General features: G+C 42.1%; 1 protein-coding gene across 1 annotated transcript in view; it reads left to right on the top strand.

The window, feature by feature from the left end:
* Positions 1–16,563, top strand: part of ADAMTS12 (ADAM metallopeptidase with thrombospondin type 1 motif 12) — a 333,668-nt gene that overhangs the window by 248,011 nt on the left and 69,094 nt on the right. The window contains exons 14-17 of the mRNA XM_062211778.1: positions 1,077–1,197; positions 6,011–6,255; positions 7,759–7,897; positions 14,462–14,588. Coding sequence (XP_062067762.1) covers positions 1,077–1,197; positions 6,011–6,255; positions 7,759–7,897; positions 14,462–14,588 — 632 coding nt within the window. The remainder of the gene's footprint in view (positions 1–1,076; positions 1,198–6,010; positions 6,256–7,758; positions 7,898–14,461; positions 14,589–16,563) is intronic.

The following is a 16,563-nucleotide window of genomic DNA, read 5'->3' as shown; positions in this document are numbered from 1 at the left end:
TTTGACAGGCAGAGGGGAAACAACCAGTGCACAGTGAAAGGTGCTGATTCAGGAGGGTGGTTAGATAGAACCTGAGTGGGGATTAGGGCCAAGGCACAGAAGCAAAATTAGTCTTGATGCAGAGGAGCAATGCCCAGTTCTTTCCCTAAAGCTGGAGGAAAGAAGGTCAAGATGGCTGAGATATGTCTAAGTGTGAAGCGCAGCGAGTCTGTAATTATAGGAGGCTGTGAAAGGTCTGATGGTGGAACTGAATGTCAGATATTTCATCCTCATGAAAGAAATAATATCCACATTAAGTCAGTTTTCTCCCATGGTTTCTGGTTTACCTGATGCCCAGACAGGGATCTAAAATAATAAATCCAGTAAGGAGTGTAAAACAGGTGGGATCATTGAGTCATCCCTGGAAAATCGCAGCAGAGGTGAAAGGGGATGAAACTTGCACATCTGAAAGAGACGTGCTGCTCCACCAATGCTGATTCTAAGACACTCATAGTTCATCTTTAGGACCTGTGTTCCTTCTGATCCAGGGTCAACTGGAGACCTTACTCAATGTGTGCCTCTCTCCCCTCTAAATACATTGGTGTACCATATCTGCAGGCTCTGTAACCACAAATTATATCAACCAGGGGGAAAATATCTTAAAAATTACATTTTCACTGAATATGCACAGATTTTTTGTCTTGTCATTGTGCCCTCAACAATGCAGTATAACAACTATTTAGATAATATTTGCATTTTAGATATTATAATTTATCCAGGGTTGAGTTAAAGCATCTGAGAGGGTTGAGTAGGTAATATGCAAGTACTACACCATTTAATATATAAAGGACTAGAGTGACTGTGGATTTGGGGTGAAGTCAATCCCCCACAGACACTGCAGGACAACTATTTTCTTTATCAAGGTGGGTGCTTTGGTTATTCTACTGGCTTCTACTAGGACAAGGAAACAAATAATTGCTTTTGAACTCTGTAACTCCCAACCCAAACTTATAAACAGAGGAGGAAAGGAGACATCACAGGTCAAAACAGGAGTGGTATCTCCTGTGCCACTCATCCTCAACCTCTTTTCCCTGCAGATGGTTGGCTGTGACTATGAGATTGATTCCAATGCCACAGAGGATCGCTGTGGTGTGTGCCTTGGAGATGGCTCTGCCTGCCAGACTGTGAGGAAGATGTTTAAACAGAAAGAAGGATCTGGTAACAAACAATTAAAGATGGGGGCCTGAGGTGGAAGGTCAGACAAATGGGTAATAGATTCCTAGTTTTTTTTTTTTTTAAAGATGACTTTTGACTTAAAAGATAAAATTCAAGATAAAATATAGCCCTCATTGCAAAGGGGAAAAGCTTTCTTCGTGGTTTTAGGAAAGGGATTGATTTCCAAGCAAATTCAGGAGACATCACACTGATGTAGGGACCAGAAATGGCCTTGGTCAGGCGGGCATCTCATTTGCCCTCAGGGCTCCATGGTTCATCGTGAGTCCTTATACACAATTATTTCTAGAAGTGTGTTTTCTCAGCCAGTTATTGAGGGGATTATGGATGTGTAGAGATGACTTTGTTATCTGGTGCTTATGCATCAAATCTCTAGAACCTTTTTATCTCTGTTCAGGACTATGACCATGACAGAACCCAGTGTCTTTTGTAGGGGAACTAAACAACAATCAGGCAACACCAAAAACAATGAACTTAGGGAACAGATGTAGACCAAAACTCGTGGTAAAACAATTTCCATGACTAGGAAATGTTGGCAATGTGTGATTCTCAAAAGAATTTCAGCAAACCTCTAAACCTTACATGACCGAATTAGAATTTGTTAAAATGTCTATACTACTCAAAGCATTCTATAATTTCAATACAATCCCAGTTAAATACAATAACATTTTTCATAGAACTAGGGCAAAACCTAAAATGCAAATGGAGTGATAAAAAATCGAAAATAGCCAAAATAACCTTGAGCAAAAAGAACAAGGCTGGAGGCATGATGCTATCTGTCTTCAAAATATGCTACAACTATAAAACTACAGTAACCAAAATAACATCTTACTGTCATAAAAATAGACAATTGACCTATGGAAAAATGTAGAGAGCTAGAGAGCCCAGAAATAAATCCATGCATCTACATCCAACTGATTTTCATGGGCAAGAGGGAGGGTAGAGTGGGAAGTATCACTATGTTCCTAAATCTGTATATGTGAAATACATGAAATTTGTGTACCTTAAATAAAATTTATGAAAAGTGACAAGAACAGATAGCAAGGGAAGGACAATCTTTTTAAAATGTTGCTGAGATTTTTAATATTCTCATACAAAAGAATGAAACTTTTTTTTGACAGGCAGAGTGGACAGTCAGAGAGAGAGAAACAGAGTGAAAGGTCTTCCTTTGCCGTTGGTTCAACCTCCAATGGCTGCCACAGCCGGCACGCTGTGGCCGGCGCACCGTGCTGATCTGAAGCCAGGAGCCAGGTGCTTCTCCTGGTCTCCCATGGGGTGCAGGGCCCAAGTACTTGGGCCATCCTCCGCTGCACTCCCTGGCCACAGCAGAGAGCTGGCCTGGAAGGGGGGCAACCGGGACAGAATCTGGTGCCCCAACCGGGACTAGAACCCGGTGTGCCAGCACCGCTAGGCGGAGGATTAGCCTGTTGAGCCGCAGCGCCGGCAAGAATGAAACTTAACCTCTATATCTCACAATATACAAAAGTCAACTCAAAATGATGTCAAGATTTAAATATAAAGCCAAGAACTATGAAACCACTAGAAGCAAACATAGGTATAGGGTGCTCTAGGATATTGGAATGCATAGGATTTTTTGAAAATGACCTGAAAAGCAATGGAACAGATTAGAGACACAAAAATTAATCCATGCACTTAAAACCAACTAATCTTTGACAAATGAGATAAAATCACTCCATGGAAAGAGGACAGTCTCTTCATGCATGGATCTCTGCTTGCAGAATTAAAAAAACAAGACCCATACCTTATACCCTATACAAAAATCAACTCACAATTGATCAGGTACCTAAACCTAACACCCAAAGCCATAAAATTACTGGAGAAAACATAGATAAAACACTGCAAGGCATTGTCCTAGGCAAGGACTTCTTGGATAAGACCTGAGAAGCAAAGGCAATAAAAATCTAAATAAACAATTGGTATTGCATCCAGCTAAGAAGCTTCTGCACAGCAAAGGGATCACAAAAAAGTGAAAAGACAATCAACAGAATGGGAGAAAATAGTTGCAAACTATACATCTCATAAAGGACTAATATCCAGAATATATTAATAACTCAAGAAACCCAACAACAAAAAATGGGCTAAGGATATGAAAGGCATATTTTCAAAGGGTGAAATGCAAATGGCCAACAGACACATGAAAAAATGCTCAGGATCACTAACCATCAGGGAAGTACAAATAAAAACCTCAGTGAGGTTTCACATCACCCCAGTTAGAATGGATTCATCTATAAATTGAAAAATAACAAGGGGCCAGTGCTATGGCATAGCAGGTTAAGCCATCACTGGCATCACCAGCATCTCATATGGATGCCAGTTTGAGTCTGTAAATTTTAATTTATAGATAATTACTGTACATATTTGTGTAGTGGTATGTGTTGTTTTAGTACATTCACACATTGATTTTGTAAAAATCAAATCAGGGTATTCATGTGTAAATTAAAAATTTTTAATGACTGGAATATTAATGGGATCGTTTCTCCAGGTGGTCTCCATGGGCTCAGAGACTTCTTTGAGATCAAAATTATGTTTCCCTCCCTACCACCCACAACACTGGTGCAAGTGACTAATATATACTCTGAGAAAAATACAACAAAATTGATTTTACTCAATACTCTGGAGCTATTCTTACCTTCCTTTATCTATAAGCTACTCAAAAGCAGGACTTATATTCATTGAAAGCTCTCATTTTAAGTTTAATATGGCCCTTCTTTCAGTCTGCCTATGAGAAATATTTCTAATTTTGTTTTATCCTCCTAAGAGGAAAAATAAAAACCAAAGTCTTTTTTTTACCATTTTTCTCCATCTTTTTCTGAACAGTGAACAAGGTGGTAGATATGATATTAATCCTTGTTGATTTTCTTGCATGGCTCTGCTTTAAGACACGAAACATCCTGAGTCATACAATGGCTATTTCAGATAGCAACACTCAAAGACATTTTTAAAAAAGAAGAATTGCATTAACCTCAATTACATGTGATAAAATATCTTTCCTGGGGTAGTTATATATTAGTGGTTTTAATCTGTTATTTCAAGAAAGTGTTTGAGAGTCAGACAAAATTTAATTAAATATTATGAGACTCACATTCTGGCTTCTATGAATGGGAGTTGCCAGTATGCAAAGTAAGGCTGACATCACCTGATCTGGTTTCTGGTCAAATAGTTGCCACTGGAAAAGGCAGAGTTTGACTCCCAGTATCCCACATTATTTCAGTGTCAAAAGAGGGTAAAACATTCAAGGCACTTTCAGATGATAGACATGAGGGTCTTGCTTGGGGGGAGGGGGCAAATCTAGGGTGTCCAGAGAAAAATAACCAGAACAAACCGAGTCTTAAAACAATGTTTTATATGAAAAAGTTAAAGAAACAAAGAATGATCAGCTTATAAAAGAGCAAAATCACTGAATATAAAAGCTGAGAGAGACTTCAAGCATCATTATTTAATTCCCTTCATTGTGCAGATGAGATTCAAAGCAATGAGATGAATAGATGGAATTTGCAGCACTACTTTGGGCTGATACAAGACAAGCCTGCAGTCTTCTGGCTTCTGAACCCCAGACTCCTCCCACAGTGCTACCCCCGAGGTCCAGGTTCCTTGACTCTATGAAGTGATGGTCTTAGGAAGCACGACTAAGATGAATGCAGACGGCCTTACACAGAGACAAATTCCATGTGTTGATTCCTGTTCTCACCAGTGTGCCTCTTTCCATGACAACCATTAAGCAAGGATCAGCCTGTGACTCAGGCTGATCATCATCTTTAAACAAACACCCACATATGTTTTTTGTAGAAGATTGGATTAGAACACATGAGAATAAATTATAAATGCATTTTCAGCAAAGCATTGGAAAAAAACATTCTAATGAACAGAATTGTACAACATTATAAAAGGCTATGCTCAGAACTGAGTTTCTCATTATGGGCTGTATTCAAAAGAGCCAGGTAGCAATCAATCCAAGATGCCCTTAGGATTTTTTTAAGGAATCAATGCTGGGTTTAAATTGCATCTAAGAGTCTGTCTTTGGGGCCAGTGCTGTGGCGTAGCAGGTAAAGCCGCTGCATCCCATATGGGCTCCAGTTTGTGTCCCAGCTGCTCCACTTCCAAATCCAGCTCTCTAATATGGCCTGGGAAAGCAGTAGAAGATGGCCCGAGTCCTTGGGCCCCTGCACCCACGTGGGAGACTGGGAGGAAGCTCCTGGCTCCTGGCTTCAGATCCGTGCAGCTCCAGCCATTGTGGCCATCTGGAGAGTGTACCAGCGGATGGAAGACCTCTCTCTCTCTCTCTCTCTCTCTCTCTCTCTGACTTTCACTAAATAAATAAATCTTTAAAAAAAGAGTCTTTGACCTACTAAAAATGGGGAGAAGAAAAAGCATGTATCCAAAATGCAGCAATAATTAAGAAGACTAATTTGATAGTAAAAAATGGTAGAGCAGAAATACTAGCAGGAAGCTGGCTAGGAGTTGTAAAATATTTAACTATCAATATAAAATCTCTAAAGGTGAATGCTGAATCTACTACAGAAACTTCAAAATCAATCTGCATTTATTTCACATCTCAGAAAACTGTTTACCTATTGATTTAGGAAGCTCCTGAGAATTCTGCTCCTGGCCAAGCTCTTTCAAATTCTCCACAACTGGTGCTTCTGCCGATTCCAGTGGCCAACCTGCAAGGGCACTAAGAGATGGGGATCCTGGGAATAAGAGAAACAATGGATGAGAAACAGGTTGTGTTCAGTTGAGGAGCTAGCGTGCCTCTTTCATTATGGTGTCTTCTCTCTAGGTTATGTTGACATCGGGCTCATCCCAAAAGGAGCAAGGGACATAAGGATCATGGAAATGGAGGGAGCGGGAAACTTCCTGGCTATCAGGAGTGAAGACCCTGAAAAATATTACCTTAACGGAGGATTTATTATCCAGTGGAATGGGAACTACAAGCTTGCCGGGACCACCTTTCAGTATGACAGGAAGGGAGACCTGGAAAAGCTGATTGCTCCAGGTCCCACAAATGAGTCCGTGTGGATCCAGGTAACGTCAAAAGGCAGGCATTGCTGGTGTGAGCCGAGGTCAACATCTTTCTAATTTCTGCCCAAAGGTACTTGCTAGTAGATATTAAATACGAATTTTAAAACTGCTTTTAGCCAGAGAGGTTAGCAAGATATTGGTTTGTGCTGTGAATCCTTTATTGCCTAGAAATTTCTCAAACTCTTATAACAAAGTGCCAGGAGCTCTAAAGTCACCCATGGGAAGGGTTCAAGTCCAGTTTTCCTGCTGATTTGTTCCAGGTGACTGTTCCTTGAATGCATTAGGGTGCTCTTGTTTGCAGTCAGTGTGGTATGGGTTTCTAAATCACTTCCCACCAGTGGTGATGACTGCTATGCTACCGTGCAGCTGTCTCAGGCAGAGGATTTGACTTTGTGGAACTATCGGAGGAAGGAGGGGTTCAGATGCAGTGTGCACTCTTCAAAGGCACACAGATGTGTCTTGCATATTGGGTACAAAAATGTAGAAAATGAGTAGAATGATTATATCAGTCCAGGCAAGACAGTTTGGGGATCACCAGTGGCTCAACAGAGTCAGATCTACCCCACATTCAAAAATAAAGGGAGGTCATTTAGGGATCAAGCTAAGAGTCATGCTTGGCAGCCATGACCATCAATGACAGCAGATCTTATATGTGACTTTTCTACATGGGCCAGGATTTCCATATGCAAACCCAAGTTCTGTGGGGTAATCAGTCCATAGCCTGTATGTTGAAGATGGATCCAATTTAAAGGTACGGTAAACAGATTACCTGCAGGAAAAGAAAATGGGGGAAAGAGCCCAAAAGGGGCATACCTTAGCTAAAATTCGTGACCATTTTAATCCAAAAGCTGCCATGCGTAAGAGGGACTAACCAGCTTGGGAGCTAGAGATGGACCCCACAAGACAATGAGAATAAACATAATAAAAGTTAACATTTACTGAATGCTAACTCTATATCAGGCATTCTAATCATGGATTTAACTCACAAAAACTCTATTAGTAGCTCTATTAAAATGTTTTCTTTGTATATGGGGAAACTAAGGCATGTGCCTATATCTACAAAGTGAGTAAGTACATAGGTTACAAAGTTACCTACCAGTTCCTTGTGAAACCTCCTTTCTAGTCTCTCAGAGTAATCACCATATGGTTAGAACTCCCTGTATATACTGAAATCTCCATGGGAATTCAGCCAAGACGTGCATATGTATGTGTAATACAGCCACAGAGAATATATAGATGTGTAAATAGAGAGGTAAAGGCAAATAAACAGGTATATAGAGAGACTTAAATATAGAGAAAGAGGGGGATACACAAATATAGATGTAGGTGTATAGTTAGAGGTAGATACATAGACATAGATACGGATCCGTTTACTAAGCATTTGTTCCAGTGCATGCTCCCTTAACTACTGTTACATGATGCAATGGTGATTATTTTCCCTTGGCAATGGTTTTTGGTATAAAATCATGACAGCAGATGACATATGGCCAATCTCTTGCCTTCTAGCTCCTATTCCAGGTCACTAACCCTGGCATCAAGTATGAGTACACAATCCGAAAAGATGGTCTTGACAATGATGTGGAGCACCTGGTGTACTTCTGGCAGTTTGGCCGCTGGACGGAGTGCAGTGTAACGTGTGGGACAGGTGAGACACTGCTGCCGTGGCGGCTCAGGGCGGGTCACTGGAAGAATCTGTGGTTTGCACTCAGGGTCCCACACAGATGGCCTTATGGGCAGTGGACATGCAGGGACATAATTTAAAGGGAGAGGCACTTCTGCTCACATCTCATTGTGCACAATCCAGCTGCAAAGGGAAGTACTATGGGGCCCAGGACCATTTAGGGAACAGAGTCCCTTTATCACAGAGCTGTATAAGCATTCCCAAGGCCTGGGAAGGCAGAGATCAGAACCTGTCGGGTACTTGGGGCTGTTCACTCATTCAGGGACTTTACTGTTAACACCACAGAGGAAAGCCTCTGCTTCATGCCTCATTTTCCATCTCCTGAGTCTTGCTCTGTGATGTACAAAAGAAATAAAAGTGAAGGAGTGAACGGGCCAGAGGCCACAGTTTCCTCCATGGGCTTCTCTCTCACATTCTTGGTGTCCGCCCTGCTCACTCACTGGTTTCCCACTCCCTCAAATAGTCTCAAATGACTTCCAGCAACCATCATGAGCCATGCCCTGTCGACATTTTCTCGAGTTCTGCTCACCGTTTTGTAGGGATGTATGCCTGTATTTGAGTGTGCTGTCTTTTACATTGTTTCTTTTTCAAAAAAAGATTTGTTTATTTGAAAGTCAGTTACACAGAGAGAAAAACAGATCTTCCGTCAGCTGGTTCTCTCCCTAGATGGCTACAATAGCCAGAGCTGGGCCAGGCTGAAGCTAGGAGGCAGGAGCTTCATCCGAGTCTCTCCCACATGGCTGGCAGGGTCCCCCAAACACTTGGGCCATCTTCTGCTGCTTTTCCTAGGCCATTAGCAGGAAGCTGGATTAGGAGTGGAACAGCCAGAGCACAAACTGGCACCCATATAAGATGGCCACATCACAGCCAGTGGCCTTACCCCCATGCCACAACACTGAACTCTTGGTTTTTCTTTTTAAATGTATTTTATAATCTATTTTAATAAGTTAATAGTGTTATTATTATACAGTCTATTACTATTAACATATAAATTTTATATATTGTTATGCATTTGAAGTACAGGACTATTAGAGTAAGAACTCATTGTTGTTATTTTGAAGATTTAAAAATTCAGTTATCCTCATTTTAAATCAGAGATCTATGTAAAAATTGTCAAGACCATTTTATCCATTTAGCTCACTGGCCTGAAAGCCAACGTGTTTTTCACAGTTTACCATTTAGAAGGTAGAGGGCGCTCTGGAGAGTGCCAGTGACCTTTCTCCAGACTGGTTTCTGTTCCTCTGCCCCTCAGCCACATTTGCTTTCATGTCTGCCTTACTCATGAGAGTGACCTTAGGACTCGAGGGGATTTAGGCTGAGCTAGTCCTCAGGAAAATTTGGAAAGTGGAATACCCGGGGCTACCATCCATCAAAGGTTTGCTGGAGGGAATTTAGCAGATCATCAATGAAAAGTTCAGCCGATAGACAGATTATCTTTGAAGAAGCACTGCAGAAATGGCTTGGCACAATGCTGATCTCAACAGGAAGCTTTAGTAGTTCTTCTTAAATAGGAGACTATTTTGACAAAAACTCGGGATCACTTCCAGGAAGTATAGACGATATGTATTTACCCCCATGATAGTCCTAATGCTGCAGATGTGTGTCAGTTGTGTTACATTCTAACCAGAATGTCCTTGGTGCTGGAAAACTCACAGAAATGGTGTGCATGTTAGAAATAGCTCACTGCATGGGATGGGAAAGGGAGTGGGAGATGAGAGGGTTGCAGGTGGGAGGGAAGTTATAGGGGGGGAAAAGCCACTGTAATCCAAAAGCTGTACTTTGGAAATTTATATTTATTAAATAAAAGTTAAAAAAAAGAAAAAGCTCACTGCTTCTGAGTGTGCCCTCACCTACTTTATTCTCCATGCTCATCTCAGTCCTGCACTCTCAGGATGGCATACATGTGTCCCTTCTCTTTACCCCACTTGGCTGGATTATCTCTAGAGTTTAGTTACTGTCCCTTTGCTCAAGGAATGTTATGTTTTAGTAGGAAAAGGCAAATATTAAAAACTTCAAAGACTGGGCATGCAAAATTTATGAAGATTGCTCAATCTGTCCTGCTAAGCTGGGTTTTAAACTGGTTCACCTTAATTGGAAATACATGTAGAGCAAATACAATGTAAATGTAAACAGTGTAGTATTTACTGTAGCTGGTTCTTGCAGGGTTTATACAACAACATTCTTATTAAAGGTTAATAAGAATGTATTTGAGATATGTCCACATATCCTTGAAAAGCACAAGAGTCGTAAACAGGTACACATATTCCGCTGTAACTGTGACCACACTCATGTACTGATACTTAGAAAAAAAGACTTCACTTCTCTAGAAAATCAGAGTCCTCCTTTGACATGTTCCAGGTACACAGGTCTTGGTGCAATCCATCAGATTGTATCCACCGTAATTATCAGGTGGTATCAATGAAGTCCGGATATTGATCTGTCTCAATACCTGAGGATTCTTTCTAATATAGTACTCCATAAAAATAACAGGAATTTTATTGAGATGGATTGAGCATGTTATAGAATGAAGAGTATGTGGTTTACTGTATACATCAGTATATAAAATAAACTGCAAGTAATATGGAGTAGAAGTCTGATATTCTTTTGGTTATAGTTGACTGATAAACCAGTGTTAACCCTCAGCCAGGGTGGCTAATCTAATTAGGCTGGGATTCTCAGTCCCATTTCATTTTTACTCCATGCAGCTGGTAAAGAGACCTGTCTCTCCCTTACTTCCAAGTCCTTAGTTTTTATCTCTCATAATTGAATTGCTTGGAATTCCTCAGCTGAATTCTATGAAGGTTTGCTTTGCTCATTGTGGTCTGTGCAATGCTGCTTGCTTTCTTGCTAACCTATGAGTGTTGTGAGATTTTTGCATGTCTTTGATTTTCTTTTCTTGTGTGCTTCACCTGATTTGTACACAGTGGCTGCTAAAGGAGTATATTTTAATTTTTGTAAATTTTTAAAATGACTCCTTCACAGGGCAAAACCATTTCTTACTTAATACTATTAAACATTCTTCAAGAACCAGCAATGATCTTTCATTTCATTTAAGACACACACAGAGAGAGAGAGAGAGAGAGACAGACAGACAGACAGACATGGCAACATGGAGAAAGGGTTTCAGAATCCTCTAGAAATAACATTTAGAATTTGATTCTCATACATTTGTCAATGTGATTGATTTCTATATAATGTCTTTTCAAGAGAGTTCTTTCAGAGAAGCAGTGAAGTTAGAGCTGTGACAATATATTGATTGGCTTCCTTAATCAAAGTCAGAATTTCTTTGTGGGCTCTGTTCAGTTCACAAGGGACAGATAGCAAAGCAAGCCAAATAAAAAGCCAGAATAATTTTCTTCCTTTAATTTCCAGGGAAAGATCAAAGTCACATAGATTCACCCTAATCTCCTGCACTTTCTGCGTTTGCAGTGTTACATAATGATAACCACTTTTAAAAGGATGACCTGGTTCTAACCCCTCCACAAGAGGTATTACAAAGTCCAATGTCAAAGAAAGATTCTGTTACTCCAACAGCTGGTTTTCAGAGTTATTTCATGTCAGTGAAGATGGATAGTTTGAGTTTTTTACTGAAACAGAGATTATGTCACATAGGGTCCCAGCAGGAAACAGCTGGTTACTTTCAAAGGTGTGGGTATGGGGAAACCATGAGAGGAAATGCAGTGCCACAGCCCATTAACAGAGGAAGGTACAGAGAACAAGGCCACCATCTCCAGGCTGAAAAATTAGGAGAAGGAACATTTTAACTGAAACTGAAACTGGAAGCGATAGTGCTGCTATTTTCCAAACCTGGCTGAAAGCCATAGCAATCCACAGGATCCCCATCTCAAGGTTCTGAGTCCCATAAAGAAAGGGGTGGGATCGAGTGGAGATGGAGAGAAAACAGAGAAACGGTAGCGCAGGAGATGAGGAGATGAGAAATAAAGAAAATCATCAGTGCATAGATTACAGTCAAGTCAAATTGTATTACCCTCGGGTCCTGACTGAAGAATGTTAATATGTGTTGGATGCTGTTCCATTTACTAGTGCTGTATAACAAATCACCCTAAACATAGCTCGTAAAACAGCCACCGCTGGCCTATGATCACAGGTCCTGTGGGTCAGAAATATAGACAAGACAGGTGGAAGTAAGACAGTTAAGACAGAGACAGAGGCCGGCGCCGTGGCTTAACAGGCTAATCCTCCGCCTTGCGGTGCCGGCACACCGGGTTCTAGTCCCGGTTGGGGCGCCGGAATCTATCCCGGTTGCCCCTCTTCCAGGCCAGCTCTCTGCTATGGCCCGGGAAGGCAGTGGAGGATGGCCCAAGTGCTTGGGCCCTGCACCCCATGGGAGACCAAGAGAAGCACCTGGCTCCTGGCTTCAGATCAGCGAGAAGCGCCAGCCACAGCGGCCATTGGAGGGTGAACCAACGGCAAAGGAAGACCTTTCTCTCTGTCTCTCTCTCTCACTATCCACTCTGCCTGTCAAAAAAAAAGAGACAGAAAGGCAGAGAAAGGCAGAGAGAGAGAGAACCATTTGCTGGTTCACTCTTAAATGCTCCCAATAGCCAGGGCATAGGCCAGGCCAGAGCCAGAGCCAGGAACTCCATCCAGGCCTCGCATGTGGGTAGCAGGGACCAAAGCACTTGAACCATCACCTGGCTTCCCAAGGTGTGCATTAGTGCGTTAGTAGGATGCTGGGCCAGAAGCAGATGCAGAAGCAGGATTTAATCTCAGGCATTTCAAAATGCAGATATCCCCAGTGGTAGCTTAACTACTTAGCCTTTCTTTACCTAACAATTGCAATGGAATAACAGAAGATACTGGAACAGTTGACATCAGAAAAGCCAACATATCTCTCTCTCTCTCTCTCTCCCCCCCCCCCTTCTCCATCCCTCCCTCCCTCCCTCAGTCCTTCTCCTATGCTCACACACACACACACACACACATTGACATTCAAATGAAAATAAATAAATAACATTAAAGTATACCCCCTCTGGCCTCTGAATATGCAAGTTTGCTTGGGGCCTTGGGCTAGAATGAGACCACACAGTGACCAGTGTCTTTGGCATTAAAATGAGGATGGAACCAGCTTACTGGATTTCTCAGGGCTTTTCCTGTTCTGGAGTTTTGCACAACAATAAACTCACTCAAAGCCTAGATGCCTACAGAGGGAAGGGTGCCTTTTTCACAAGCTGATTGCTCTTCCCTGAGAGGCCTCACTTTTCATGTTATTCTTTTCCAGTATTTCACATTTAACATCAATGCACTTGCTCCCTCCAGAGAGAGGCCACTCCTCCTCACAGCCCCTTCACCTCTCAACCCATGGCAGTCTGGCCATGCCTCTAAGTTCTATTACTAATAAAGTCCTAGTTAGCAGAGCCGGTGATGCCTCAACTTTCTCAACCTGTGTGATGTCATTCTGCCTCATTTTCTTCACATCCAGGTAGTGATTATAATGATTGTGTTGATCTCCTTGGGTTGCTGTAATATTCTGCTTACTATACATTTTTATTGCTAATATATTATTAATATTATATATAATGTACTTACCTATTAATGTTACACACATTCCAGTATATGTATGTGTACTCCTGTGTATGTACACATACACAGGTGTGTATATGCATACACAGGTGTGTGTATATATACACATGTGCACACACACACAGCTTAGAACAGTGTCTGGGACAAGGCATTATTTTCCTTAGACCTATCACTCCCCATTGCTTCCCTTTTTTACAGAATCCACTTGGTCTCTGTAGACATAACATTTAAAATTTTATTCCTACCTTTCAGAGTTTACTAACCTCAACAAATATAAATATCTCTACCTTCTCTATTCTATCAAGTCAATTATGTAGCAATTGCCTTGAAATACCTGAGAATAATATCTGCTTTTGTTGGTTAGATCTCACTTGATTTTCTATTTGGTGCATGTATGTTAGTGTTGTTTCTACAACTAGACCATGGCTCATATAATAGATCCTATTAGTAATCTACCTATATTATCTCAGTGCTTCCTAAAAGGACCTCTCTTAGCATTGCCAGATTCAGCATAAGGGTGAGTAGCAGGAAGTCTACTTTAAAAACCAAAGAACTGGGGCTGGTGCTGTGGCATAGTGCGTAAATCTGCTGCCTGTGGTGCCAGCATCCCATATGGGTGCCAGTTTGAGTCCTGGCGGCTCCGCTTCCGATCTAGCTCTCTGCTTTGGTGTAGGAAAGCAGCAGAAGATGGCCCTAATCCTTGGGCCCCTACACCCATGTGGGAGACCCAGAAGAAGCTCCTGGCTCTAGCTGTTGTAGCCATCTGGGGAGTGAACCAGCAAATGGAAAACTTCTCTCTCCCTGCCTCTGCCTCTTTGTAATTCTGCATTTCAAATAAGATAAATATTTAAAAAAAAAAACCAAAGAACTTTTGGACAACTTTGCATTAACTGTAAGCATGATCACTTGTCATGATCAGGGGCCTCCCCCTGACAGTGGGCATATGCATGCTTAGGATTCAAGATCTCTCTGCCCACCCCCCAGGTATTCGCCGCCAGACTGCCCACTGCATGAAGAAGGGCCACGGGATGGTGAAGGCTACATTCTGTGACCCAGAAACCCAGCCTAATGGGAGACAGAAGAAGTGCTATGAAAAGGATTGTCCACCCAGGTAACCATTGATAGTAGCTGGGGCTCTTAGTGTCTGCCTAGAGGAGTGCTACCTAATTTAGTAGTAAACTCAGTGATGACAAAGGAGGGCTGTATGTGTTACTAGAATCATTAAAACTATTCATGTCACTGGAATAAATACAGGAAAGTTTTAAAGATTTCTGTGGCTGTGCCAATGGCACCTGCGGCAGGCTGCGAAGATATTTTCTTCCCAGAGAGCAATATTCCTTGCAGAGTTGATGTATTGCCTGTGTTTATCTATTGGTAAATAAAAAACACTGTTGAAAATGCTGTGTAGATCACCTAAAAGTTGTTTAACTGATGGGGTTGGTCTTTCCAAGGGGACTTTATCAGCACAGCTGTAGCCTCCAGACAGTATGTTTACACCTTCGGATCGCAGTGCCCACTCATACTGCAGGCTGCCTGGAGGAGCGGGATGCACAGCAGGCTTACCCGGCCTCTGCACTGTTGACATTTGGGGCTGGATGATTCTGGTGAGGGGGTGTCCCTGGCTTGCATCTACTTAGTTGCCAGTAGCACCCCGTCCCTCACAATCAGGTTGTTACAAAAGAAAAATTGTCTCAAGACAATGCCAAGTGTCCTCCAGGGGACAAAATCACCCTTGGATGAGAAGCACTATTAGAGAGAGACTCATTTGCTAACCATATTGGTTCAAGATATTAGAATCCTAGAAGGTATTTGGGATGTTGCTATGAGGGACTTATACTAAAAAGAGAGACTAGAGGAATAAGGAAGAATAGGATAGTAAAGGAATCAGGGAAGTGGAGAAAGGAAGGAGGGAGAGGGAGCGAGGGCAGGCAGGCTAGTAGCCTAGCTGATGTTTACAGGAGAATGTCTTCATTTTCAAGTGACCTCAGACAGAGTCGTATTTAGGTTACAGATTCCATCAGACATTCATTCAATTCTTGAACAAACACACTAAGAATAGATTAGTTAAATAGGAGGGGGGTAATTGCTCTAATAACTTAAACAAGGGGCTGGCGCCATGGCGCACTAGGTTAATCCTCCGCCTGCAGTGCTGGCATCCCATATGGGCACGGGGTTCTAGTCCCAATTGCTCCTCTTCCAGTCCAGCCCTCTGCTGTGGCCTGGGAGTGCAGTGGAGGATGGCCCAAGTGCTTGGGCTCCTGCATCTGCATGGGAGACCAGGAGGAAGCACCTGGCTCCTGGCTTCGGATGGGCGCAGCACTGGCTATAGCAGCCATTTGGGGAGTGAACCAATGGAAGGAAGACTTTTCTCTCTGTCTTTCTCATTGTCTGTAACTCTACCTGTCAATAAATAAAAAAAATTTAAATCTTAAAAAAATAACTTAAACAAGTGACAGGCTGGATTCTAAGGAGCTAGGAAGTGATAACTGCCAAATAGATGGAAAAGGAGAGTCAGGATGAGTCAGTTAAGGGAAGCAATGCTAGCTCCTTACAGGTTCAGATGGGCAGGACCCAGAGACTAAGACATTCTCAAATTAGTCAGAGGGTTTGCTCTCCATCCAGTTTCACGGTTTCTTTTGGGTAACAGGTGGGCTATGAGATCCAAAATTGGGCCCCACCTCTGTCAGTGCAAGACAGAAATGCAATAATCACTTTACCTTGCTGGAGCTTTCTCCTATAACTCTTGTGCTAGGAAAAACTGGGATCATCAAGGGAAGATAAGGTCAATGCTATGTTTTGTAGGTTTTGTGTTTTGTAGGTTATGCAGTTTTTATGTCAGCTTCTCAGGGAAGGGTGAGGCAGGAAAGAGAACTCTCTGACAGCGGATCCATAGCGCACTGCTCTACAGAACTCAGGTGCCTCATGCCTGCTTCCTGGCCCTCAAAATCCATGAGCCTCCACCAATGCATCTTGCACTCAATGCACAGCAATCCCTGCTCCAGTGCCTGAGATCCTTATATTGTTTTCAGAACCACTCTGTTGGACTCCGTGTCTTCTTAAAACCATAGCTGTTTCTTTCTAAAACT

The sequence above is a fragment of the Lepus europaeus genome, chromosome 15 (genome assembly GCF_033115175.1).
Source record: "Lepus europaeus isolate LE1 chromosome 15, mLepTim1.pri, whole genome shotgun sequence".
NCBI classification, from domain to species: Eukaryota; Metazoa; Chordata; class Mammalia; order Lagomorpha; family Leporidae; genus Lepus; species Lepus europaeus.
Note: the sequence above shows the minus strand (reverse complement) of the source record. Positions and strands in the feature narration are given on the sequence as shown.